This window comes from Coccinella septempunctata, chromosome 1 (assembly GCF_907165205.1).
Source record: "Coccinella septempunctata chromosome 1, icCocSept1.1, whole genome shotgun sequence".
In the NCBI taxonomy this organism is placed as follows: Eukaryota; Metazoa; Arthropoda; class Insecta; order Coleoptera; family Coccinellidae; genus Coccinella; species Coccinella septempunctata.
The window spans coordinates 32679658-32706279 of NC_058189.1; the positions used below are offsets into that span (position 1 = coordinate 32679658).

Sequence of the window (26622 nt, forward strand, 5' to 3'; positions counted from 1 at the left end):
TATCTTTACTTTTGAAAGCCTCAGGTGCAGAAGATCGATATTATGTAAATAGTGGGTTTTAATCCATGTCGAAACCAAGTTATCTCATTGGCTTTTTCATCGTACAGTTCAAGTTGATTTTACATGATCCTTTCGCTTCAGACAGCTTTTTATTTCATTTTTATAGGATCTAAATTTTCCTATAAAAATTTATAAGAATTATTACATTGCTCTTATTACCGTTGTTTACTCAAGGTGAATCAGAAGAACAAGTTATTTATCGACTAACAGCTTAAACCCGCGGTTTCGCTCGCATAATATTTCATTGTGAAACGCTCTCAACTTTCCGGAAAAGTTTGGAACTACTCTAGGAATGAACTTTTTGATTTCTCTCCTGTTGGATGAGCGATCAAATGCTCTATTTTATCTGCAATACCGAAACCTCTCTTTTCGATTGTCTGAATCTTTCAAGAAAAATAATTATCGTCGTAATGTTTATAGTTAAGTAAAGAGGGGTTACTTTTCACTGCGATCCCAAGGTCTATTGTGCGGTGGTTGCGACATAAATTGTGATGGTATTTTGCTTTTTTTTGTTAGGATGATTATAGAATTATTTACTTAACTAAGAATGAAATATAGTGATTAGTTTAGTATCAGTATAGCATCAATGTTTTGATTTTTATTTGACATATAGTATTAATAATAATTTATATAACTGGTGGGTATGTACCTGTAGAAAATAAAGCATCTTATTATTATTATTTTATAATATACTGTACCTACACCTAGAACCTCTTCATTAAAATCATTGCAATCAACCAAATACAAAACATTTGCTATAAGATCCTAAGGAATTAAGTATCACTTATATACAATACAGTCTAGTCTGTATGTACATAAAGTAATGTAACTATATTTCGATTTCCGTTAGGTTTACAAAAAATAATGTGTTAGACTTGTATACAGTCAAATAGAGAAGAAGAAGACAATTTGAACATATAATTGAATAATATTAATGTTATTCATTGCAATCGTTTCTTGATAAATCTAAAATAAATGAGGTAAGAATTAGGCATGCGGTATTCATAGTTGTATTTGTAATTTAGTAATACAAATGGGAAATGTTTTATTTATACCTAAAATTGATCGTGAAAAATACCGTGATCATTTTGTTTTTCACCTGTTTTTAAAATTCGTAGGATGAGGAGCTAATGAGCTTGAAACTGGACAAACCTGGCAGAGTCAAGGTGAAAATATCGGATGTTTATTTGAAGCAAAAACAAATCAATTGTTATTTTAATTATATTTTCAGAGTCAAGAACAACTAGCTAAACATACAATAGATAGCCAGTTTGAAGATAAACCTATTGAGAGAAGTGTATATTTGTTAACGTAAGTAGTTATTTATAGCAGAATAAAATAATAAAACCTGAATAACTAAAGTTTTACTGTGCTCTAAACCCAAGAAAATTGCACCTACAATATATTAAATATAGTACAAGAAATTCTACCTATATCTATTATAATAGATATGTTACGGTTAAAGATAGGTGTGAGCATAAATGATTAGTCGGTTAAACTCAGTAATGATCTGAGCAGATGACTCAACCATCAGCGATATATGCTATTTTTGCGACAACTTAAAATTACGCTTATAAGGACGCTTTAACCGTCTGTTCCGATATTCCTGAACAGTACCATCAGAGACAAACTCTGGTACCATTGAGTATTAAACCCAGAGCTCTTTCTCTATGATTAAACCCACTGTGTTTTTTTTTTATTGTAGCAGGGGGAAAGTCTGCAAATCGGACGAACCACCCTCTCCTGAGGGGGAACAAGTGAACAAGTGTGGGGTTTCTCACTCTCCTGAGCTCGAGACCCACTAAAAACCCCTTAACTGCTTCTTGAATTTTGGTTCCGGGCATTTGCCTACAAACCGTTCATCTCTCAGTCGGTTTTCTTCTCGCACACTATCGTGCTGGGATTTATGTGTTTATACTCTACTATTGGATTAACACTTTATTGAATTTCTCAATGAGTTTCTGTTGTTCACTGTGTTCACTGTGTTTGGTAAGTACATTCAGTATTTCAGAGACGATGCCTATATTGGCCCAGTCGTTCGAGTTCTATTGCTATTCGATTGCGAGCCAAACCAGCAATATCGGAGCCCTAAGACATCTTACGCTTAATCGTCAAAATATGGCTCAGGTTTATATTCGAGGACCGGCTAAAATTAGATAAAATATTCTTTTGCATTAGGGAATTTCATCTTTAGTCGGCTAATGCGCACATTAGCCAAAAGAAAACGGGAGAAGTCGAACGCATGCGGCCACGTTTATGTTTCAATTTTTAGGATTGAAATTTGCAAAATAGCATTGAAGGCCATTTTGCATAATTAAATGAGATTTACATAAGGCCCATTGGTTTCCACGTTTTCAATTTAACATTTAATGCGTTATTATCATTATTTAAGAGATACTGAGTTTAATGCTCTTCAAATTGAGTCCAAGCAGTTTTAACACCATTTGACACATACAAAAGTTAAATATGTATATATAGTTTTCCACGGGGCAATAGGAACGTGGATAGTCAATTATCCTGTGAAAAACCAGAATATGAACTCACAAAGAAATGGAATATTAGACATAAGATGGAGAGAATTTTTTCTGTAGACAAAAGTATATTTTCCCCACCATTCGATAATTTGCTTTATGGAAAAAATTTCTACTTTCTACGAAATAAAAACGATAATTTCTTATGTTGCAATTTCTTCCCAACTTTAATATTTTTGCAACAAAAAAAAACAATTTTGTAAATGTTATATATTGCGTCATCAAAAAAAAACTATGAGCATGAAAATAGTTAGACTTTCTTATAAGAATTTCTTCCAAAGTCATTGGACATACCTTCGAACCTACGGTTCCTGCCGAAATACGCCGATAGCCACTCTTGATGAATCATCCTGTATACGGAGAATTCAAGTGCAGTCATCTTAAAGCTTATTATAAGTCAAATACTCCGGTTAGCTACAAACAAGATTTGTCACTCCTACCTGAGCTTTGAGTATTCAGTACGGGTTAATACTCAAGGCTCCTACTTATATTTCTTCAGAATTTGGCTTCTGGTAATTTGGTATTTCAATGAAGAAGTTCGCGGCATCATTCTGGTCTCTCTCCTTTTGCTCATTCAGTCCCCTTGTCAAATTATGAATAATAACAAGATAAAAGATAACCATCAACTCTAGAGTTTTCCCTCACACTCAAAATAGCATGTTCGTCTTGAGTTTTGTCATCGGGCGTTTAGATTTTTGGATGCGCTAATAAGATTAATAATAATAATATTATAATAATGTCTGGCCTGCCTGGCAGCTATCTAGTAGATGGCCTGCCGGGTAGCCATCGTAACGACGTAGACGGTGCAGCCAGCCACGCCTGCTGTCCGCAGCCCTATTCCTTTTTCCTCTCTCTTTCACATCCTTTATAGGGGTGCTCTTTCTGCTCCCATTTCTCTACCCCTCACCCAAACCGAGAAAGGGGAGCACAACTCCATGGAAATAACGATAACGAGAAGCCTCGGAAACAAGTCGCTGCCTGGGGATCGTCAAGGCATGTCTGGAGCCGGCGCTGGACATCGGTGAGAGGATGTTGAGGAAGCGGGCTCCTGCTGCAAAAGAAGCTACAGCTTCAAAGCAACAATAGCAACTAACGAGTCCAATTCAATTGCCGACTCGAACCTCTGAAGATGCTGCGCAGGATATTCAGCCACTGCTCACCCAAGCGGGGTTAGTTAGAAAGCGCATGAAGTGGACAACTTCAATGAATGAAACTATCGTGCGCATATATAACTCCATCACGGGACTAGGGCAGAACACGAACAACTATAGGAAAAGGCCATGAGGAATTCTGCAACGCCTACCCAAATTTCAATGTCACTGAACAACGGGTGGCAGACCAGTACCGCGTAATTCTGAGAAATTAACTAACCAACGCCAACACCAATACCTCTGATGAAATCCACATGCCTGGGCAACAACAGCCAGAAGAAATTGATGCTGAAAGTCCATCTTGCAACCCAAGTGAGCCGGAACACCAGGACGATAGGGAAGAGCTCCACCGACAAGTTGACTCTGAGATGAGGAGATACTTTGCCGAACTGGAAGGAACAGATCCTCTTCATCGAATAGCACCTCCCCGACTCATAATACATCCAAGAAACTGTCACTCATAATCGACATCTTGAATAAGGACGTTTTACCTGAGTACCTACAGAATGGAAGTTCATTGGAATATCTGCATATTGTTTTTTACTGTGCAGCGCTAACGACGGCTAAAACCATTGGGGCAAAAATTCGCCGAACCAACAACGATGGTCCAAAATTACACAAATTACATGCGCCACCATGGCAGAAACGTCTTCAACACAAAATAGAGAGACTAAGAAGAGACATTTGCATGGAATGGAAGGCATCAAAACGAGGTCAACCATGATTACGTCGACATATCTGCGTCGAACTATACTAGTCCAAGAGGCAGAGCCAAAACAAGTCTCTGAATTTATTAAGCCTGGTTTTTTCTCAGGTGATTGAAATCATAATATAGTTACAATAAAATGCTGCGGTCAGTCAAGTGGATGTTAGAACATATGCCTCAGGTGCGCGGTCAAACATGTCGTGATCACCGACATAATAAAATCAATTTCTTAAGGCTGAAACTTTATAAACTTCTTTGTTTTAGTATATATGTTACGGCTAAAGATAGGTGTGAGCATAAACTTAAGATTAGCCGGCTAAACTTAGGTTTATATTCGAGGATCGGCTAAAGTTCGATAAAACATTCATCTGCGTCAGGGCATTTCATCTTTAGCCGGCTAATGTGCACATTACCCAAAACGGAACGGCTAAAAATGTATTCGATGGACACGCGGAGAGGTGATGTCTCATGAATGAAGAATGAAGAAAATGAAATATTAGACATAGAAAATTTTTTCCGTAAACAAAAGTATATTATCCCTACCATTCATTAATTGGGTTTATGATAAAATTACGAAATAGGAACTATAGTTTCTAACGTTGCAATTTCTTTCCAACCAATTCTTTCGCAAAAAAAAACTATGAACATGAACATAGTTGAAAACACTTTCTCTAGCTGATTTTGTTAAAAATTTCTTTATGAGTCATTGAACATACGGGTTCCAAAATATGGCCTGTCGCCACCCTTGATGAATCATCCCGGGGGATACAAGTGCATTCATCGTGAAGCTTATCAGTCAAATTAAAGATTATAGAGTTAACTCTATAATCTTTGAGTCAAATAGTCCGGTAAACTACAAACACATTGGGTACTTTCACTTATATTTTTCTAGAATTTAACCTTTGGTATTTTGATGAAGAAGTTCGCGGCATCATTCTAGTCTTCATTATCTCCTTCTGCTCATTCAATTTCTCTCAAATTATGAATAATAACAAGATGAAAAATAATCATTAACACTACAGTTTTCCCTCACACTCAAAATAGCATGTCATGAATTTTGTCATCAAGCGTTTAGATTTTTAGATTCGTCAATAAGAATTCGTTGAGACACAGTTGGAACAAATATATGTTCATTCTCCAATTTCTCAACTGCTTAACAGAATGCTTTTCTGCTATCAAAATATGTGAAATTAATACAAAAAATGCATTGCATTAATAGTTTGATTATACTCGTATTACTATTTCTTTACATTCTTTTAATTGCCGAAAATTTTCGCCTCTCAAGCCTTCTACATTTTTAGCCAATGGGATGTGGTTACACTTAAGTTTAGCCGGCTAAAGATAGAAGAAACTAACATTAGCAAATACCCAAAGCTAAAGCTAAGTTTAGCCGGCTAATCTTAAGTTTATGTTCACACCTATCTTTAGCCGTAACATATACATCAAAATTATGATAGTCAGTCAACGTCCAATCGGGACATAGCTGGTAAGTCAGCTTTAAATCGCGTAGATAGAAGTTAGGACTAATCATCAGACGATGATTAGTGTCAGTAGAATGCATCAAAAACTGGGAAATTCTGTTTGCAATGCTCTTCCTGGACTGCATGCTTTGACTGGATGTGATTTCAAACCAGCTTTTACAAGAAAGGTAAAAAAATCCTCTGCAGATAATGAAGCAGGGCGAAGATTTTCAAAAAACATTCGCTGACCTTCGACTTGCAGATGGAAGCAACCAGAATAATATGTTCAATAAGGTTCAAGAATTTGTTTGCCATTTATGCTGCTTGAAAAAAATAAAATCAGTTGACGAAGCAAGATTCGTTTTATTTTTAAAGACGTATAAATGTCTTAGCACCACAAGCGATTATTTTAAAATAAACCTAAGTTTAGCCGGCTAATCTTAAGTTTATGTTCTCACGTATCATTAGCAGCAACCATATATCTACTATATAATAGATATATGGCAGCAACAAATATAAGATTGCAGAGACAACATGTCTGTTGTTTCTGTAAGATTGATTTTTGTTTTTATTCAAAGAGGAATCTTTGGTCTATGGTCATGACCTTGATAAAAGAAAAACACAACATAACCCTAATTAGATTTGGTTCATAGACCTAATAAAATATTTATTATTAGGTCTATGATTTGGTTACATTTACATGTTTGTTTACTTTTGCCATTACAGTTATATTTATTTCTTAACGGTTCATTATTTAGAACAATGAGTTCGATTATAAATGAAGTGAAAATTGTTCTTAAACTAATACAATCATGAATACTTTCATTTAGGATTGCATTTATACAGGATGGAATATGAACAATCTGAAATTCCTTCATTTTCTACAGAGAAGAATAAAGTGCTGGATGCTATTCTCAGTACTTCGAGCATATTATTGTAAATTACTTCAAATATTTCATTTTGTTGTTATATTGCTTATATTTGTAGGAAAGGTGATGATGTACAAAAACTTAGTATTGTGCAAAATTTACCCCAGTTATACCAATTCGAACCAAATGCTACAATCAATCGAATATTGCCGAAAATTCAACAAGAACTGCCAGGCTCATCTAGTGAATTCAATATAGCTACTGCTCGTATATTTCAGATTTTGATACAAAAAAAAGTTCCAATCAATTTATTAAGTTCCATTCTTCAGGGTATAGATTCTAGAGATCCTTTGGTTGCTACAACATGGATTGAAACATTACTGGAAGTTATTAATTATTTATCAGATACTCAGATAAGAAATGATGTGAGTATACCAGTTACCCAATCATTTCAGTGAAAATTAGTATCATTAATCCTTGTTTGTTGTTAGTACAAATATTTTATATTTGTGTAATGCAGTCTATTTACTGACATTTTTATTGAAAATCTCATTCGAAAAGTATTGTTGGTAGTTGATCCCTGTTTGGCTTTTATGTTCAATTCAAGTTTTGAGAATTTATTGATTTTGTATTTGAAATAAAATCTCATTATAGAGAAACATTCATTGCAAAAAGTCATGACAGACATCAGAATTCTAAATCAAGAATAAAAAGCCAATTCGATTTATAATTCTGATAGTTTTCTTTTATTACTTTTCTTGATTAATGTTTCCCTATAAAAACATTTCATTCAATCAATTACTGATTACTGATTGCTGGGTGTGTTGGACGGATAAACCCAAACCTGCCACTGCGACCAAGCGGTCTATAATATTCAATCAATAGAAGAATAAACAAAATTATGAAATTCTATAAACCTGAAACAAAAATCGAGAATAGAAAGCCAATAAAACAGGAATCTAAACATACTTCTGTTGAAAATATCAGTCAAATAAAATTAATAATGCAGCTAACTAGACTCCATTATATATGTTGAACTCACAACCAACATATTGAATTTCTTTAACAGATTTTGTAGAAAAATAGTATGTATATTGATATTCAATGCTTGTGATTTATCATTCGATTGAATAATGCATTTTGTTTAAAGAACATTGTATCATGATTTTGAAGAACAATGTAAAAAAAAATTAATGTTCATCAATAATTGAGTGAGCAGTTTATTCCTCATTTAAATAGCGATGAAAATTTATTTGTTTTATAGATCTACAAGATTTTCAATGAACTTTTTTAGGTCTTGAAATGGGCAGTTCAGAAATCAGCCCCTAGTAAACCTACACTTTACAGAGTAGCCAGTTGTCATCTCTTAGGAAGATGTGCAGTTCATCCGAAAATTCAAAGTATAGAGTAAGTGACACAGTTGAATTTTTTCGAGGAACTACAAGCTAGTTATCTTTCCCCTTATATGCAATTTCTGATAATCAAGCAGATTAGACCATGGTTCATATGGTAACCATTATCATTTGAATTTCCGAACTTGACCTTGCAGTAACCAAAATAAAATTTGGTTAGCTCTAAAAAAGGTAGACCATTAACAAATCACATGATGAAAAATTGAACATATGTATAAAATTTTCAAGGAGTGGGCAACTTTACTGAAGCATGCTATATTTTTCAAAAATAAAGGGTTCATACTCAAAAACACAAGTTCTTCATTGCCCTAATTTCAAAATTGGTGACAGCATGAGTTGAATTGTCGTTTGTAGAGAGTTGAATTGAATTCAGGACTGATTTCACTTTTGCAGGGATGCTAGATAACATCATGCTTTAAATTCAAACCAGTCTTCCTATCCATATTTTTATTTCGAATATGTATCCGAATTTATTGAAGTATATCAAGAATATAATATAACTTGCATCTATAGGGTCAAGACAACTATTTTACCCCTAGTTCAAGGATTAGCTCAAGATGTATCATTTGAAGTCAGAGCTTGTATGGCAGGACAATTAGCAAATATAGCACAAGGTAAATAAATATCTTGTTAGATGTATTTTTTTCCAATACTTACAAGGTGTCCTCTAGAAATTTCTAGAGAACCAAACCAGATATTTTCCAGAATATATGTGGATAACAACAAATCGCCGGGATCTACTCAACTGAAATATTCTCTAACTAAAATCATATTACTTGATTTCCACAAAAATACGATTTCAAACCACGACACGTGTTTCGCTATCACAATATAATGTCCAGATGGGTGAAGGTAAACGTTTCGTGGTTTAAAAACCTAGGTTTGTGAGAATCATATAATTTGTTTTTATTTCAATCCAGACTTTTCATCAAGTAATAGACAATTCAATTCAATATTTGAAATATTCTCGTGTTGTTGGTACTACGATTATAATGGAAGTTGAGCGAGTCTCAAATGAAACACCCTTTATGTCTGGGGTCTTCAACCAGTGCCCAGAACCACATTTTTTCTTGGCCCTCGTTTATTAAGTACACACAAATGTAAAATGAGAGAAATTCAGGATCGACGTATCTACCCGGCAACACCGCCTAATCCTCACCAATGTTTACCAATCATTGCAATGTGCGCATGAGCAGCGAGTAACTACATCGCAGTTCTGTTATTTGGTTAATTCATACGTACAACGTGCGTATCTGTCGTGAAAATTTACCGCTCTTTGATATGGCATCTACACCAAATGGAAGCGCGGGTAAAAGGCTCAAATCACGTGAATCGTTTTTCACTTGTTAATGAACGGTGCACAAATTCTTATTTCATTGTACCCATTGATGATAAACCAGTATGTTCAATTGAAGAATTCAATGATTTCAAAGGGGCGGCCGATTTTGCCTTTATAACAGACATTGCATTGCATATGAATTGTCTGAATATAACTGGTTCATACAATGTTTGATCACATCAAAGCATTCACGGCCAACTTTTGGAACCACAACTAACAAAACAGGATACCCACATTTCAGAAACATTGCTGAAATAATTTATATTTCGCCAAAAAATTAATATGCTGCAAATTTGAATATAGGGGACGATGGGGTAATTACGGACGCGGGGTAAAAGCGGACACAGGGATATCTACTAGATCCTTTTCCATGCGCTCAGTTATCATGACCAAGTTATCTAGTTTCAATCATCTTTAGTGCGAAGAAAACAGTTACTACCGGTGATCGTTCATAGTTTTCAAGATAAGTCATTTGGAAAAATTTTGTAACTTTTGATCTAATTGTGAGCATTTATCATCTTGCTTGTGGTTTATATAGAAAAAGTGATGTCGAATAGTAAATAATTTCTATCGATTGTTTTGTTTCAATAGAGGTGATGCTCAAATAACATTCAACAAAATAATGAGGATACATTCAGATGCATACCACCCGACGATATGAATATCGACAAGTGTTACGATCTGAATTGAGCTAGCCAATTTGCCATCGTCAAGGCCCCAAATGGAGTACGCTCCACCGAAGAAAAGCAGACGCTGACCATGGTTTCGGCCTCATTTGGCCTCATCAGAGCAACATTGTTTTGGGGTAATTGCAAACAAGGCAATCACCCCAGATATGATGAATAAAAAACAATAATAATTATTGTTTGTTCACAGATGTTTCGAAAATATATATGAAAGACGTACAAAAATAATTTTGCAACAGAAAAAAATGGTCTAATTCTGCCTTTTCTGATAACTACTATTTCTTAGACTAAGAATATTTGTAAAGTGCGGCAATTGGGTACACGAGAACTGTTCAGGTGGAACATCGTCCGAAAAAGGTTTTATCTGTGTTTTCTGCAATTAATATTTACCTCATTTGAGTAAATGCGTGAGTACCCTAAACTGTTTGCAACTAACCCAACACACGTCCACTTTTACCACAAATGATTCGGGTAAATATGGACAGAAAGGGTTTTTTCTTGAAAAAAACAATTTGTTCATTAATCCCGTGAAATTATGAATGATAATTCTATAGTTGATTAACCAAAGATTAATAAATTAATAAAATCAGACTTCTAAGTCATTATCTACAAGTGCTATACTTTATTTTCCTTCAGCGTCTGCAATTACCCCATCGTCCCCTAATGAAGGAGTTTGAAGAGAGATTCAGCGATTTCCGAGATCAAAATTCGCTTAATTTATTTTCTATGCCATTTTCTTTTATTGCTAACGAAATGCCTGGATCTATACAAGTGGACCGGCTTGAACTTCAGAATAATTTACGGTGCCGAGGGAAAAATTCATCAACATATCTTAACTTACAGTCCCTGGCCATATTATTACACGCATTGATTCGTTGCAAAATCTCAATTAAACACGCTTTGAAATTTGTTAGTGGGTTATTGGTTTTTGAATATTGAATTATTAAATTGAATGTATATGTTACGTATACTTCATCTGTAAATGGTTTTCACATATAATATAAAATATTCAATAAAAAATATTGATTTATTGATGATTAAACAAGAAATTCTTATATTGTGCTGAGCCACCCTGAGTAGCTATGAGAGCTTTATACTATCAATGCAGAATTGTTCGGTTTGCTGCATTCGAGGGTGATGATTTCATATGTGGATTATCGAAATAACGTCCGAACCTGCAGAATGCAAGACCTCCACTGGAAGACATAGTACTGATTCATACTTAAGTACTAATACTACAACATCAAAAATAAATGCCAAATAGAACAATTTAATGAGAGTCGTAGATAAAACTGACATTCTGTGGAAATGAAATTCAAATATTCTGCTTTTTCCTCGGGCAATACCAGTAAATATAAAAAAAAAATCCTCAGTGCGTCTAATAAACTGGCCAAGGACTGTACATTTCTGAAGCACAATTCCCAAATACACTCAGAGGCAAAATTAACCGGCCACCCATCTTGATCGCATATAGTTTGTTTTCCATAACTTTTTCTTTGACAACTTGGCGCAATTTGATGAGTGGGGAAATCGACAACCAATAAAACAATCATACATGTGTTTTTTTTAACTACTTTCCTTTTTATTCAACAATAATGAGTGCAGTCGGAAGTTGACATCCTCGTTGCAACGTTAATGTACAGAATAAATTTGTTTTAAAGCATTGTGATACAATTTTTTCTAATAAAACCGAGGTGTTGGAAGTTGGAAAGCCGTTATTTTCTACACACTAAAAAAAAATGCCATTGGACGCAGCCGGAGCAGCTAAGGCTGTAGCACTTGCAGAGGCTGGGTTCAGCCAGCGTAGGATTGGAAGACTGCTTGGATATCAAAGAACCACGATACAAGATGCTATTCGGCGTTACAGAGATACTGGTTTGTACACAAGAAGGCCAGGACAGGGTCGTAGAAGGTGTACATCAGAGAGAGATGATCGTTACATCGTCTCAAACGTTATGCGAAATCGGTTCACAACAGCGTCTGAGGCTCGTAACCCCTTGTTTGAGGTACGAAATTTTAGTGTAAGTCTTCGAACAATAAAAAGAAAGTTGGCGGAGAGGGATTTCAGAGCATATAGACCAGCTCGAGTCCCAGAACTGACCACAATGCACACAAGAGCGAGACTTGAATTTGCCCGAGAACACTTAAATTGGTCTTCCGAACAATGGAAAGCGGTTCTCTTCAACGATGAATCGAGAATTGCTTTACGACATCCTGATGGACGCCAGCGAGTGTATACACGCCATGGTGAGAAGGTTGTATGGTTCAAACAGTAGGTTTCGAAGGTGGTTCGATCATGGTGTGGGCTGGCATTGCTTACGACGCCCGTACAGAGTTGGTCGTCTTTGATAGAGGCAGCGTTGATGCTCACAGGTACGTGAAAGAAGTCCTTGAACAACATGTCATTCCTTTTGTGCCATTAATAGGCGATAATTTTATTTCAATGCACGACAATGCTCTTGCACACACTTCCAGAGTGGTCACCGAATATTTGGACGACGTCAATATTCGACGATTACCGTGGCCAGCTCGAAGTCCAGATTTAAACCCTATAGAACATGTATGGGACAATCTAAAAAAAAGGATCCGGAGTCGTGTACCAGTTCCAGTACCAGTGAGCTAAAAGCTGCAGCATTTGAGGAGTGGGAAAATATTCCAAATATTCCACAAAAGGATATTCAAAATATTATGGATGGGCTCCCGAATCGGTTACAGGAGGTTATTAGGGCTAGAGGAGGAAATACGCGATATTAGTGGGATGATTCAGAGCGATTTTTTCTTTTAATTAATCATTTTTATTTTCTGTAAGTTGACTGCAAAACGTTATTTCTTCATTTTCTGTTTCAATTAAACTATTTTACATTTAACATAAGTCTTTTTGTTACTGTAAAGGTTTGCCCGACACATAATTAATTGAATTACTATAGAATTTCGAATGAATTCGTAAAATTTAGTGGCCGGTTAATTTTGCCCCTGAGTGTATTCACCGACATGCCATGAAGATTTGTGCTTTATTAGGGAGCTCCTCAAGAATGCAAGCTAAATTTGAATAGTACAGATTTTATTGAAAAAATTAAAGAAAACAAACTACTACTACTTATAACAATTTTTCGAAATGTCCACCGCCGTCCACATCGTTTTCGTACTGAATATACGATCCTGCTAAGTTCACAACGTTTCTGACGCATTTCTGCTCAACACAATTTCATTCTTTTCATCAGATCCTCTCGAGTCTGAAAGCGAATTTGATATACTTTCTGTTTCAAGGTGTTCCAGACATAAAAATCCAAATGCGTAAGGTCGGGGCTCCTTGGTGGTTATATCTTACCTGACCGTACCTTCCAATCCATTCACAGAGTATTCACTCATTAATTGTGAGTCCGGATATTATATTATTTGATTGTAGTTTGTCGTATGTTAGGAAAACGCAAATTTTCTCGATTTTTTCTCAAATACTTAAAAATTGAGTCATTTTGTTCTTAGATTCAAGAAAATGTACCTACTAAGTAATACTTATTAAGCGTCAGAAACTGTCAGATTTTATTCGATGTTTACTTTATATTCAATCACAAGGAGCTTCAAGACAGAGCAAATTCAGGTTTAGAATTTTCCGAATTTCTCATCTTATATCTTATAGTCCGGGAGGTGGCGTCACTTTTGAACTAGTGATCGATCTTCACACGAATTTTTTAAGATGAGTAGTTCTCCACTTGTACATATGAGGTCCGCGCGTCAGTCAGTCCAATAACGGTGGGCGTGTGCGTGGGAGGTGGTGGAACTCGCCTGAAAAATCTCAAAAAAAAAGTGATTGATCTCCACGTGAAACTTTGTAATAATGTAAATTATTCATGATTATGAGTGAAAATGGGCGTCAGTCACTTTCCCGATGGTGGAAACATCGTCAGTCGGGCGGTTGAAGTGGTCGGAAAAATCTGAAAATTGACAAGTGACCCATCTTCACTTGAAATTTTGAAAAATAATTATTTCAAACAAATTGAACGTAAAAATGAACGTCAGTCACGTTTATAGTGGTGGATTCTGCGTCACTAGCGTGAGCTAGTCATGAACTATCATAGGAAGTCCCAGAGAAGTCGAAAAATTCAAGTGCAACTGTAGACCGGTTTCGGGATCATTTTCCCTCGTCAGTAGAGTATAGCACTGAATCCCTCGAGCGGAGGAAGGTAGTCTTATGCGATCTTGGGACGTCGCTTCGAGATATTCTCATCACGATACGACACCTGTCACGCAATTTTAATTTAATTTTAATAATTTTAATTCTTCCGATGCCCCCGGTTAGGTGCTTGGAGTACTGTATTACAGTACTCTTTCTTTTTGTTGAGAAATAAGGTGTTCAACGTCGTATTTGAGCAATATTCTATTGAGTGTGCTCAGTTATGTATAAACCACAAAGGAACGGTTTCTGGTCACATTGGAGTATTTTTGAGTGCGCAATTGAAAAAAAAAATTGCGGAAAACCTTCGATGTTCGTGATTTTTTTTTTTGGTTTCCAAATTGAATTTCATTTTCTGAATGAACACAATTTTCGAACAATTTCCTTGTAGTTTCCTACAATCAGGAAACATTGCAACAATTTCGAGTTTTCATTTCTTAGAAACGCGTCATAAGGCTTATATTCAAACTTCGGTCACGTGATTCATGTCGTCTGATTTTCAGGTAGTTTCGTATTCTTCCTTTCCCTTGTAAATTCATCTTTAATTGTCTTGAATACAAAGATGACAATTCACAGAGCGATTGTAGAGCCCATAATGACTTATGGATCAGAGTGCTGACAGTTATCCGTAAAGAACAAGAGGACCATACTGTGGAGGTTGACTTTCTCAGAAGAGCAAATAGGTTGTCTAGATTGGAACATATCCCCAATGCAGAGATAAGAAGATCAAAGAGAGATCACATTACCTCTGAACGAATAGAAACGAGACAGCTTATATGGTATGGACACGTAATGAGGATGGACAACACGAGATGGCCGAAGAAAGCTCTCAATTATGCACCAATAAATAGAGAAAGAAAGGAAGACCAGCAATATCATGGATGAAGGGCATAGAAAATACAATGAGAGATAGAGCAATAGATGAGGATGAATGGAGGGATAGAAAACGATGGCGATCGAAATGCGGGATGCGGCAGAGGCCGTAGGACCCCCGCTTATATGTGTCCACTGGAAGCGTATTCGAGCGGCTACGCGCTTACGCGAAACGAGCGTAAACGTGCGGCAAGCCGCTACAGAGATCCCAAGTAACGTATTTCAATACAGCGTTGTCCACTGCAGGCGACTTCGAGCGGGCGTTTTCAAGCGGCTACGAGCTCGTTCGTGCGATCCGCCTGAAATGGGATCTGTAGCGAGTGTAGCGCGTGCACGCCCGTAGAGCTCATCCATTTCAGTCCGTTTGAATTGAGAATTGAGGATTTTTTGCCTATAAAAGATTTCTATTGCTTAAATGCCTTCATCAGTGACCGAATTAAATCATCTGAGGTTTTTTCCTTTAAAGGAATTGAGCATAACTTTCGGCGGCCAAGAAATATGTCCTGAAATGTTTTTGTAGTTTTTCAATCATATGTCCTCAGGAAATACGGATATCGACTAATTACTTGGGCGAAAAGCTATAGAGCACTGAATTCTATGTCGAATGAGATCAAGTGTGTACTTTTTCTCACTCTGTATTTGGTCGATCGTGAGTTGGGTTGCCTGACTCCGGTTTGTCAGGCGCCGACGAAAGAAAAACTTTTTCGTCTGTCAATAACGACAATTATTATTCGTATCATCGCCGGACGCGCCGAAATCTTTCTCGCTCAAAACCTTAATAATCTTCTTATATATCGCCGAAATCATCGCACCATTTGTCATATCTCTATATTGAGTGAACCAAAGTGATATTGAGCAACTTTAAGTGAAGTGCTGTGTGTCCTTCATATATCGTGCCACGGAGCTAAGTGCAGAAGGAGGGTTGGTTCCGTGTTTCCCTTCCCTTAGGAACCCCCTTTCTGATACCAGACCAGTGGAGATTCATCTGAGTTTCGACTTCACCCAGTTAGGGTAGGTAAGAGCATTTTCACTTGTTCAGTTGCTCAATATCTATAAGTCATCTGGAGTTGATCGCAAACTCATTTGCGATTAATTATGTAGTATTGATTATTTGAGTTTGAATTGAAATGCTTTGATCTATTTCAAAAATTCAAATTTCATCACTTTAATTCAACATATTTGCATAATAACTATTCATAAGATTCAGTCTAGTTCTTCTAGTTCTATTATTTGACAATAATTCTTGATCCCCTATACCCTATAGGGGGCACAGCAACATTTTGATAAATGTCCACTGCTTCCTCCTCTTGAAGAAGGTTGTCCCTCATTTTCATTACAAGTTATGTTATGTAAAAAAACTGTAAGTCCACATCATTGCTTGCATCAATACTTTTAATATTCTCATTGAAGGAGCTGAGATTCTTCGCTTCCAAATGCCTTCCTTGGCTTCCTTTCCACTCTATTTCTGAATCTACAGAAGAAATTCGAACGACATATTCCTCAAAATAATTCCTTCTAGCTCCAAATCTTCTGGGCTTCACCGTTTGTTTCCTCATCACTACTATGAATATTCACATCATAATCGTCCACGATGTTCGTAAATAATAACTAATAAACACCAAATACATGTGAAACGCTTCCTAACCAGTAATATCGAAGAAATGCGGAATTGTCTCTGACAGAACTCAAAATATGTTATCTATGTAGAAAAGCATACGACACGAAAATTATATGTCCAGGTAACTCTTAGTTAACTCTTAAAATTTTCGGGGTCAAGTCAACCACAAGTTAACTTTAGGTCAAACGATAAACCACACTTTGTGAAACAGAATTTTTGATTTAACCACTGGTCACTACATAACTTTGGGTTTACCATATTTTGTGAAACTGGGCCTAAGTGAAGCTGAAGCGGTAAATACTCTTCGGTTTTTCTTGTACGAAATAAGGAAAAACAGTGCAACTGTGCTGGACCAGTAGAAATTATTAGTTTATTGAAAAACTCAAATAAAATGAAGTTTTGCATTTATAACTTAAAGTTCCTTAAATAATTTATATCTATCTATGACGTGTTTTCCTCAACATTTCTTCAAAAGCTTATTTTTATTGATTATTTGAATTTGAATTGAAATTCTTCGATATATTTCAAAAATTCAAATTTCATCACTCTTATTCAACAAATTTGCATAATAACTATTCATAAGATTCACTCTAGTTCTATTATTTGACAATAATTCTTGATTCCCTAGAGGGGGCACAGTAACATTTTGATATAAATTCATTGCTTCTTCTTCTCCTCTTGAAGGATGAAGTGTCCTTCATTTTCATAACAAGTTGTAAAAAACTGTGGATCATTGCTTGTATAGTATCTATACTTTTAATATTCTCATTGAATGAGCTGAGATTCTTCGCTTCCAAATGCCTTCCTTTCCATTGTATTTCTTGTTCTTATCAGTGATTTTTTGAATAAAGTCTGCGCTTCATTTGGGACTTCCCGTAAAGGAGTAATTAGGTAAGACTTCACAGGATACCCACCGTATCTTATAATTAGGCTATCCCCAAAATCACCTCTTTCAAACCTTTCTCAATAAGTATAGTCTATCTATTGCTCCAATACACCTTGGAAAATGAGCAATACCAAGAAATTTTCGCCTAACTACTCATATTTAGGTCTTGATGATGAAATGGCTTCACTAACTCTTTTCACACTTCTTCCTGTAGCCTTGCTCACAGCTTCAAAATCACCTGCAATTCTTAGAAATGACCCGCTGGCATAAAAATGCTGAGCTAGTAGCAACTGCTGCCTAGACAATAAAAATTCATTCCTACAATATTGAACATGTTATTGATATTGTCTAACGTTTCAGTGGTGTGCTCATACTGAGGTGAAATATTTTCTTCGGTCTTTTCCGCAGTCTGAATCTACAGAAGAAATCCAGGTCAACATATTCCTCAAAATAATTCCTCCTAGCTCCGAATCTTCTGGGCCTTCCTGTTTCCTCATCACTACCATGAGTATTCACATCATAATTGTCCACGTTGTTCGTAAATAATAGGCTTGTTCGTAGAGTGGTTCAAAACGGTTGTGAACTGTACAAAGCAAGCGCAAATGGATTTTCGTCCCCCTAAAATGGAATTGCGCTTGCTCTGTACAGTTCACAACCGTTTTGAACCACTCTACGAACAAGCCTTATAACTAATAAACACAACCAGTCATCTCGAAGAACTGCTGAATTATCTCTGACAGAACTCAAAATATGTTATCTCTGCAGAAAAGCATACGCCACATAATTTCTATGTCCAGGTAACTCATAGTCATAGACATAGAGACATGGACTGAGCAATGTCAGCATGAAATTGTCTTTTTTATAGAAAGAGAGAAATGATCGTCGGATATATTTACCTGTCTCTCTTTTTGTTCACATAGAGATGAGTGTGGACCAATCAAAATTCTAGAAAAAGGCAACTGCATGCCCGACGTGCGTTTCTCTCTGTCACTTTTTTGACCTTATTTCATGCATAGATAGAAAGGGAAGGCACAGTCCATATCTCTTTGTCTATGCTCTTAGTTTACTTATGAAATTTTTGGGGTTATATATATATATACCTAACAATGAATACAACGAACAGTATAATGTCGACTCTGTAACTTTTGTCACTAGGAAATTATAACAATTCATTAAATTGACAAATCTAAGACAAATAAATTGATAACTCAAAAGAACCTGGCCGTTCATTATTCACAAATTTCCAGAATACTTCTAGTGGACACAACTTAAAGAATCCTCAGCAGGATACATTCGAAATCCCAATAAATTGTACAGTGTGGGCAAAATTGGTGATACCTGAACTACAACTTTCTCAACCCAACGATCTCGTTTCCTATATCTATAGGAAAATGCATACATTAAGGTCGTCATTTTTCGAGAAACTAATAATGCCATCAACTCCTTTCCTCTATCTCATTTGTTTTCGAGTTATAGGTCAAAATTTAAATTTCAACTTTTTTCATTATCTCCGTTTCTGTTTCTGCATTATACAGACACTCTTTTGATAGCAATTCAGTGGCGTACTATGGATTTTTTCCAACAGGTTTATTTGCTGAGCTATAACATAAAGATGTGTTTCTTCTTATGAAAACAGTAGTTTAAAATGACTTAGAAAGACTCAGGGCGATGTTTGATATATTTCTGAAACGGAAAGAAAAATGGCGATTCTTCATTTCAAACTACTGTTTCCTTACGAAAAAACACAACTTTCCTTCCTCTATCTCGTTGGGTTAAAAAGTTGTGGTTTAGGTAAGACCAATTTTGCTCACCCTGTACAAAAATCATAATGTGTAAGCTTTTATGGAAAATAGAAAATTGTATTAAGGGTTATTATCCATTGAATTTCCATTCAATGACCTCTCAATAATGTATTCAATCGTATGTGTGCTTATTAAAAATCAAGGTTTCACTTCGGAGTGAGGGATAATCAGCTGAAAGCTTATTTGCACCTTCATTTTGGCGTTTTTGAAGTTGTCTCATAGAATATCGTATGTTATAAAAGGTCAAAGGTCGACAAAATCTGTTTTTCGCAATCTCAGTTTCTATGGCTCCAATGATGTTCATCATCCTCAGCCTTCACTAGTCCAATTCTGGACATAGGCCTTTCCTAATTCCTTCCAATGCTCTCTATCCTGCGCCTTCTGATACCAATTTCCACCCGCTATCTTCTTTATGTCGTCCGTCCATCGTACTGGTGGTCTAACTCTATTCCGCTTTGTCTCTCTCGGTCTACTTTGCACGATATTCAGTGTCCATCTCTCATCCTCCCTAAGTGTTATCCCAAATATGGTGTCCATTGCTCGTTCCATCACTCGGAACTTGTTTGCATGGAACCGTGTGATAGCGATCGTTTCCATTCCATATGTTGCAATAGGAAGAACACAAGTATCGGAAACCCTACCATGATGTCCCTGAATATTATAATACTTGCACATTGGGTGGATCTAAACTGATAATTTTCTTCTGTGTCCATTTTTGAAACATCTCGGTATGGTTTTTTTCATGAAAATGAAGCCGTGCAAAATATTTATCTCCGAGTATGATTTACATATTTTTTTCCTCTAAATCTGTAGGTGTGCCACGAGATTTTATGAATATTATTTAGAATGTATTTAGTGTAGTTTGAATTGCCATAACAGGTTTATAAACTTTTCCATCTACAGGGTGATTTTCTATATGATTTCCGATAATATCAAAAAAATAGAGTCCGGTTCTGGAAACTGATAAACTGTTACATTTGCTGTATGAGGATTAGTGTAGTCCTTTTACGTACCAAATTTGATGGGTTTGTGATCATTCGTTCGTCCATTTTCAATATATGACCCGAAACTGGAAATCGAACTGTATAATCCAAACGGAGACCCAGCATATGGGGTATTTTTGGAACCAGCTAAGTGTTCTCTGATAATGTGTGAAGTATGTACAGTTCAACAGGATTCACCCTGTATAATATATGTGTGGAATGTTATTGAATACAATGTATTAACTAATAAATAACACAAATCTTTCATTGTCAATGACATTTTAACGATTTAATAACTTGATAAAAGGCATAGAAGGAAATAGGGATTCAAGGGTGAACTTGCATTGTTTATTGGTAAGGGCTGCGCGCTTTCCGCCCTCTATCTCAAAACAGTTGATCGTCAAGTTCTACAACTTTGATGAGAGATATTGACATCGTTGGAGTAATAGAAACTGAGATAATCGCGAAAATTCGATTTTGTTTTACGTTTGACGCAGAAACGAGATTTTATGAAACAACTTCAAGAACGCCAAGATGAAGGTATATAACGAGTTTACACCTTATCATCTCCCATTCCGACCCCTAATTTATACCAACGTGACCGGAGCAATTGGTAGCCTTGTGGTTAAGAAAGTTCTGGCATTTTTTCATCGACATAATCATAATATAACCCAGGGGTTCCCAAACTAACCAATATCGAAATACGTTACAGCAAATACGCAAGTTTTAAATGATTATATTAACCGATTTTGGTGGACGAGATTTCTTTTCGTTTCTTTTCGAGCTCTTGATTATTACAGTTATCTTTTCTAGGTTTGAATGATTCAAATCTCATCAAAACGAGTCTCTTACCAAGTGTCGTGGAACTTGCTAAAGACACTAATTCTGTTGTGAGATCGTCTACAATAGTTGCTATTGCTCAACTTCTGCAACATTTCTCTACTGGTAAGATGTGTACAGTTTCTTGTTCCCACAAGGCTTTTCATGACTTTTCGTCTAAAAATCATGAAGGTGTGCATTTACCTTTCAGACACAGAACAGGATGTCATAATTCCATTATTCAAAGAGTTGTGTAACCAAGCCGCTGAAGAAAATGAAGCATCTTACCCAGTGCTTGCTAGAGAGTTCGGAAAATATATGACAGGGTTGCAAAACGTTCTATCCCAGGCTGACTGCTTATGGTTTCTGAAGTTTTTCAAAATTCTTTCAACCAAAGGTCTAGGATCCAGCCAAGGCGACAATGTAGATCCTACTCAGGTAAAACATCATAAAATGATGTTTCTCGTAAGTAAGTTACCGGATTTTGTGACAAGCTATGAGCTGTAGAATATCTTTTTTCTTTGGAAACTATTTGTTTGTAATAGCTTTCCACGCTTGTATTCCACATATTTGTCGATAGTTTGTTTTGTCTAGACTGTGACAATACTGTCACGTTGATAGTTTACTTTTTAATTTTTGTCAATTAATAAGGCACAAAATCCAGTGACCCGCTAACGTGCAAAACACTGTACGTCTATATAAAAATCCCTTTTTAGCATTCGCGATTCGTAAGTCCCATCGATCGCCATTTGCCAAAATTTGATATGAAAAAACTTCAGCAAAATTACGGCAGAAAATGCGATTCAGCAAGTGTTCACTTTGCCAGTGTCACCCCAGCAAACACTGAAATGCAGTCACTGTACAAAAACTGTACTTCGTTGCTTCAATTGACTGCAGTTACGGTAATGCAATAACTGCACAAAAAAGGACCGTATATGTCCAGGTGGACTTTGCAGTTACTGTACAGTACAAACTGCATTCGACATACAGCCACAGCTGCACTTCAAAAACAGCGATGGCATCGCAATCCACTGTACAGCAAGCTGCAATTCAAATGCAGCAGTGACGTGCTAAAACTGTACAGCAAGCTGTACTTTAAATGCAGTATTCACTTTGCAAAAACTGCACAGATAGCTGCACTTCAAATGCAGCAGTTACGTGCTAAAACTGTACAGCAAGTTGTACTTTAAATGCAGTGGTCACTGTGCAAATACTGTACAGTTAGCTGTGTTTTATATGCAGTTTGTTCACGCAAGAACTGTACAGCAAGCTGTATTTTATATACAATAGACACTGTGCTCAAACTATACAGTAGCTGCACTTTAAATGTAGCAGTCACTGTGTAAAAACTATATCGAAACTTGCAATTACGAAACAATATTCTATTAGAGAAGTTTCCTAGTTATAAACAGAAAATCTATTCTGCAAATCAGAAATTTTCAATCTCACTTAGTATTTTTGCGGTAAGCGCAAAGGTGACTTCACGCCAATTGAGACATAGCCTACTCTTAGGGGTGGAGATTAATGAACCATAGGAGTTGGCTACGACAATCGTCGAGGCAGCGTAGATTGTGCCTGCTATAAACGCTGGTTACATAGAGGACTTAGAGTAATGCGTCGCCGGTGGCGCCATCGTTTGGCGTATGCTGCACCGCAATAGACGTGTATGCTACCCTGTGATCGCAACCGTCAAGAGCAGTGATGCCATCATTTGGCTAATTCTGGTACCACCATGGTGCGATGAAGTATTCTTCTATCATGGGTATAATCCATATTTTGGTAATGAACGGAGTCTTCAATTATTGAATTAAATCTGTTTATGAAATGTCTCTTTAACCTTCATAATCGAATTTTCAACTTCTTGAAGAAGGTATATGTTTAAGTTTTAAGAATTCCTATGAATTATTATTCTATATTCTATTATTAACTCTATATCAAATACTCCATTTTTGAAATCAAGAATTGCAAATACAGAAACTGTGCAGTCACTGTATATCAAAAACTGCGTTTTGAAAATGCAGAATTATCAATACAGAAACTGTGCAGTTACTGTACATCAAGAACTGCGTTTTGAAAATGCAGAATTATCAATACAGAAACTGTGCAGTTACTGTACATCAAGAACTGCGTTTTGAAAATGCAGAATTATCAATACAGAAACTGTGAAGTTACTGCACATCAAAAACTGCGTTTTGAAAATGCAGTATTATCAATACAGAAAATCTGCAGTCACTGTACATCAAAAACTGCGTTTTGAAAATGCAGAATTATCAATACAGAAACTATGCAGTCACTGTACATCACAAACTGCATTTTGAAAATGCAGAATTATCAATACAGAAACTATGCAGTCACTGTACATCAAAAACTGCGTTTTGAAAATGCAGAATTATCAATACAGAAACTATGCAGTCACTGTACATCACAAACTGCATTTTGAAAATGCAGAATTATGAATACAGAAACTGTGCAGTTACTGTACATCAAAAACTGCGTTTTGAAAATGCAGAATTATCAATACAGAAACTGTGCAGTTACTGTACATCAAGAACTGCGTTTTGAAAATGCAGAATTATCAATACAGAAACTGTGCAGTTACTGTACATCAAGAACTGCGTTTTGAAAATGCAGAATTATCAATACAGAAACTGTGAAGTTACTGCACATCAAAAACTGCGTTTTGAAAATGCAGTATTATCAATACAGAAAATCTGCAGTCACTGTACATCAAAAACTGCGTTTTGAAAATGCAGAATTATCAATACAGAAACTATGCAGTCACTGTACATCACAAACTGCATTTTGAAAATGCAGAATTATCAATACAGAAACTATGCAGTCACTGTACATCAAAAACTGCGTTTTGAAAATGCAGAATTATCAATACAGAAACTATGCAGTCACTGTACATCACAAACTGCATTTTGAAAATGCAGAATTATGAACACAGAAACTGTGCAGTTACTGTACATCAAAAACTGCGTTTTGAAAATGCAGAATTATCAATACAGAAACTGTGCAGTTTCAGTACAGCAATCTCTGTGCTGCATTCTGGTGGCATTTGTAGTGCAGTATTTGTACAGTTGCTGTATATTGTGTTTGTTGGGACATCGGTACACTTACGTGAACGAGGACGATTGCGTGCATGTGCGCTGAGTGTTACTGTTCCATTTTTTTTAGGTCGGCAGTGCCGACACTGCATTGTACATACCCCGCGTATATCATTAGTGCCAACGCAATGTGACTGCTATCGGTATGATTCCTCCCTGAATGCTTTCGAAGATGGATGGTTTTTTAATATTCGCGATATCTTTTTCGTTCATCAAATGAACTCAACAAAAAATTTTAATCTGCCGAGTACACTTTGTAGTTCAAAACTGTCGTTGATATTCTTTTGAAAACAGTTTTTATTAGAAGCCATGTGTTCAAAAACAATAATATAGCCTCTATACAGAGTGAGTCTTTGACTCGTACAAATATTTCAACAGTAAATTCTTGAGGTCAAAAGAAACACTATTTTCCTTTGCCAATTTTTGAATCGGCTAGGTTTAAAAGATACAGGATGAAATGAATTTCGCAATATAGTTTTTCATTTATTTGATTAATCTTTTTCGAACACAAGATATCACCCAGGTCTTCCAGTTTTCTCATTATGACAATAACGTATCATAAAGATACCAAAAATTCAAAGAACCCAGCTCTTGAAACTAATTTGGACGCTATCTAATGAATATTTGAACGTTTTGTTAAATAAAAGTTCTTTATTTTCTCGTATAATGCGCCGTTTTCTGGTAATTTGATATACTTATCTGTGAAATTTGTAAAATTGGGTACTTTATACTTTGGCTGAATACAACTCTGTTTAAAAGATCTACAGATGTGTAGTGTCACAGTTTTAGCTAGTTATTCGGAAGGTAATCTTGTTTTTTTAGGGGAGGCTTAGCTCATGCATTATGAAAATTTGAATTGGGTATATCTTTTTATCAGGGCTGAATCGGAAAAAATTGTACAGGAAAAAAGTATTTCTTTTGACCCCAAAAGAATCTACTGTTAAAATATTTGTACGAGTCAAAGACTCACCCTGTATAATTGATTTATTTTAGGGGGTATACTGCAGACACTTCTGTGCACAAAATCTGCCATCTATAACACAGTTCACTCTGCTAAGAGCTAGCAATTCAATGGATGTTTGGTATTCAGTATTCCGAGATTTAGCTGCTGATCCTTGTTATATAGTGAGGAAATCTGTCGGCGCCTGTTTACACGAAGTTGTAGGAATATTAGGTGAGATCAATTTCAGAATCCACATCTAAGCGTCATTGAAAAGATCTGCACGACTGCCCCCAATGTAGTTGTTATTACAATTTTGACAGATATTCAGATTAAACCAGAATAATCCTATAGGAATTCAATGCAGAATAATAAAACCAGATATAGTCCGTCTATTGAGAGACGATGCCGAAGATGTACTTTATATGGTGGTTCCAAAGCTTGGTGTGACCATGGAAACCTTGTGTAATTATGGCCTACTAAGCAGGGAGACAAGTACGCAAACTTCTTTGGAAATAGGTAGAGCTATTCTGAAATGTCATATGGAACTCTCGAAAGGAGTGAATTGGAGGATTCAAACAGATTTACTTGCACAGTTGGAGCATCTTCCTAATTGTCTACCTTCGGATTTTATTCATCAGCATTTCACGCCAGTTATTTTTGCCATAATTGGGGATCAGGTACGTTGAATGCAATTATAATTGAATGAATGTATGAATTAATTGTTCATACAACTTGAATTGGCTGACAAAATAAGTCTTGCATCTAGAAAAAATGTTCATTCTAACACAGTTTATATTATTTATAAATAGCAGTACCATCATCTAATAATCTAAAGGCCCATTTACACGGGGATATTTTTTCGCCTGTTTTTGGACATCGTATGCCATAGTTGCATGCGATAAATTATCATAAGATCATTGTATAAAGACTTGTGGTCTTTATACAATGATGAGATTCTTGCTTTCCTATGTATACGTTCAATGGAGGATTCTCGCCTTTCGAGTACGATATCGCACGTACTGTTTCTTCTTCTTCTTCCGCTATTATCCACTAATGGGGATGTTTTCGATCATTTCTGACCATTTAACTCGGTCTCTCATGCTGTAGATCAATTCTCCAGTCGTCCTTATCCCCGTCCAATGTTTGATATTTCGGAGCTACGACATCCTCTTTCTGCCAAGTCCCCTTTTTCCCCCTATCCTT

At 36.1% G+C, this 26622-nt stretch overlaps 1 protein-coding gene and 1 long non-coding RNA gene across 5 annotated transcripts in view; one reads left to right on the forward strand and one right to left on the reverse strand.

Moving 5' to 3' along the window:
• LOC123322916 (serine/threonine-protein phosphatase 4 regulatory subunit 4-like) overlaps window positions 1–26622 on the forward strand; it is a 55381-nt gene that overhangs the window by 22180 nt on the left and 6579 nt on the right. For 2 of the 4 annotated variants that reach the window (XM_044911000.1, XM_044910997.1), the window contains exons 2-10: window positions 1179–1226; window positions 1292–1371; window positions 6896–7202; window positions 8072–8184; window positions 8703–8803; window positions 21361–21492; window positions 21578–21804; window positions 25470–25650; window positions 25771–26096. In XM_044911000.1, coding sequence (XP_044766935.1) covers window positions 1179–1226; window positions 1292–1371; window positions 6896–7202; window positions 8072–8184; window positions 8703–8803; window positions 21361–21492; window positions 21578–21804; window positions 25470–25650; window positions 25771–26096 — 1515 coding nt within the window. Of the gene's footprint in view, window positions 1–1178; window positions 1227–1291; window positions 1372–6592; window positions 6845–6895; window positions 7203–8071; window positions 8185–8702; window positions 8804–21360; window positions 21493–21577; window positions 21805–25469; window positions 25651–25770; window positions 26097–26622 lie in introns of those variants that run through there. The other 2 variants (XM_044910999.1, XM_044910998.1) reach the window with 2 other exon arrangements.
• Window positions 14718–19438, reverse strand: LOC123322919. Its single transcript, XR_006539230.1, has 2 exons — window positions 18137–19438; window positions 14718–18080 (listed from the first exon to the last, which is right to left on the reverse strand). It is a non-coding gene; the product is annotated as an uncharacterized LOC123322919 (long non-coding RNA).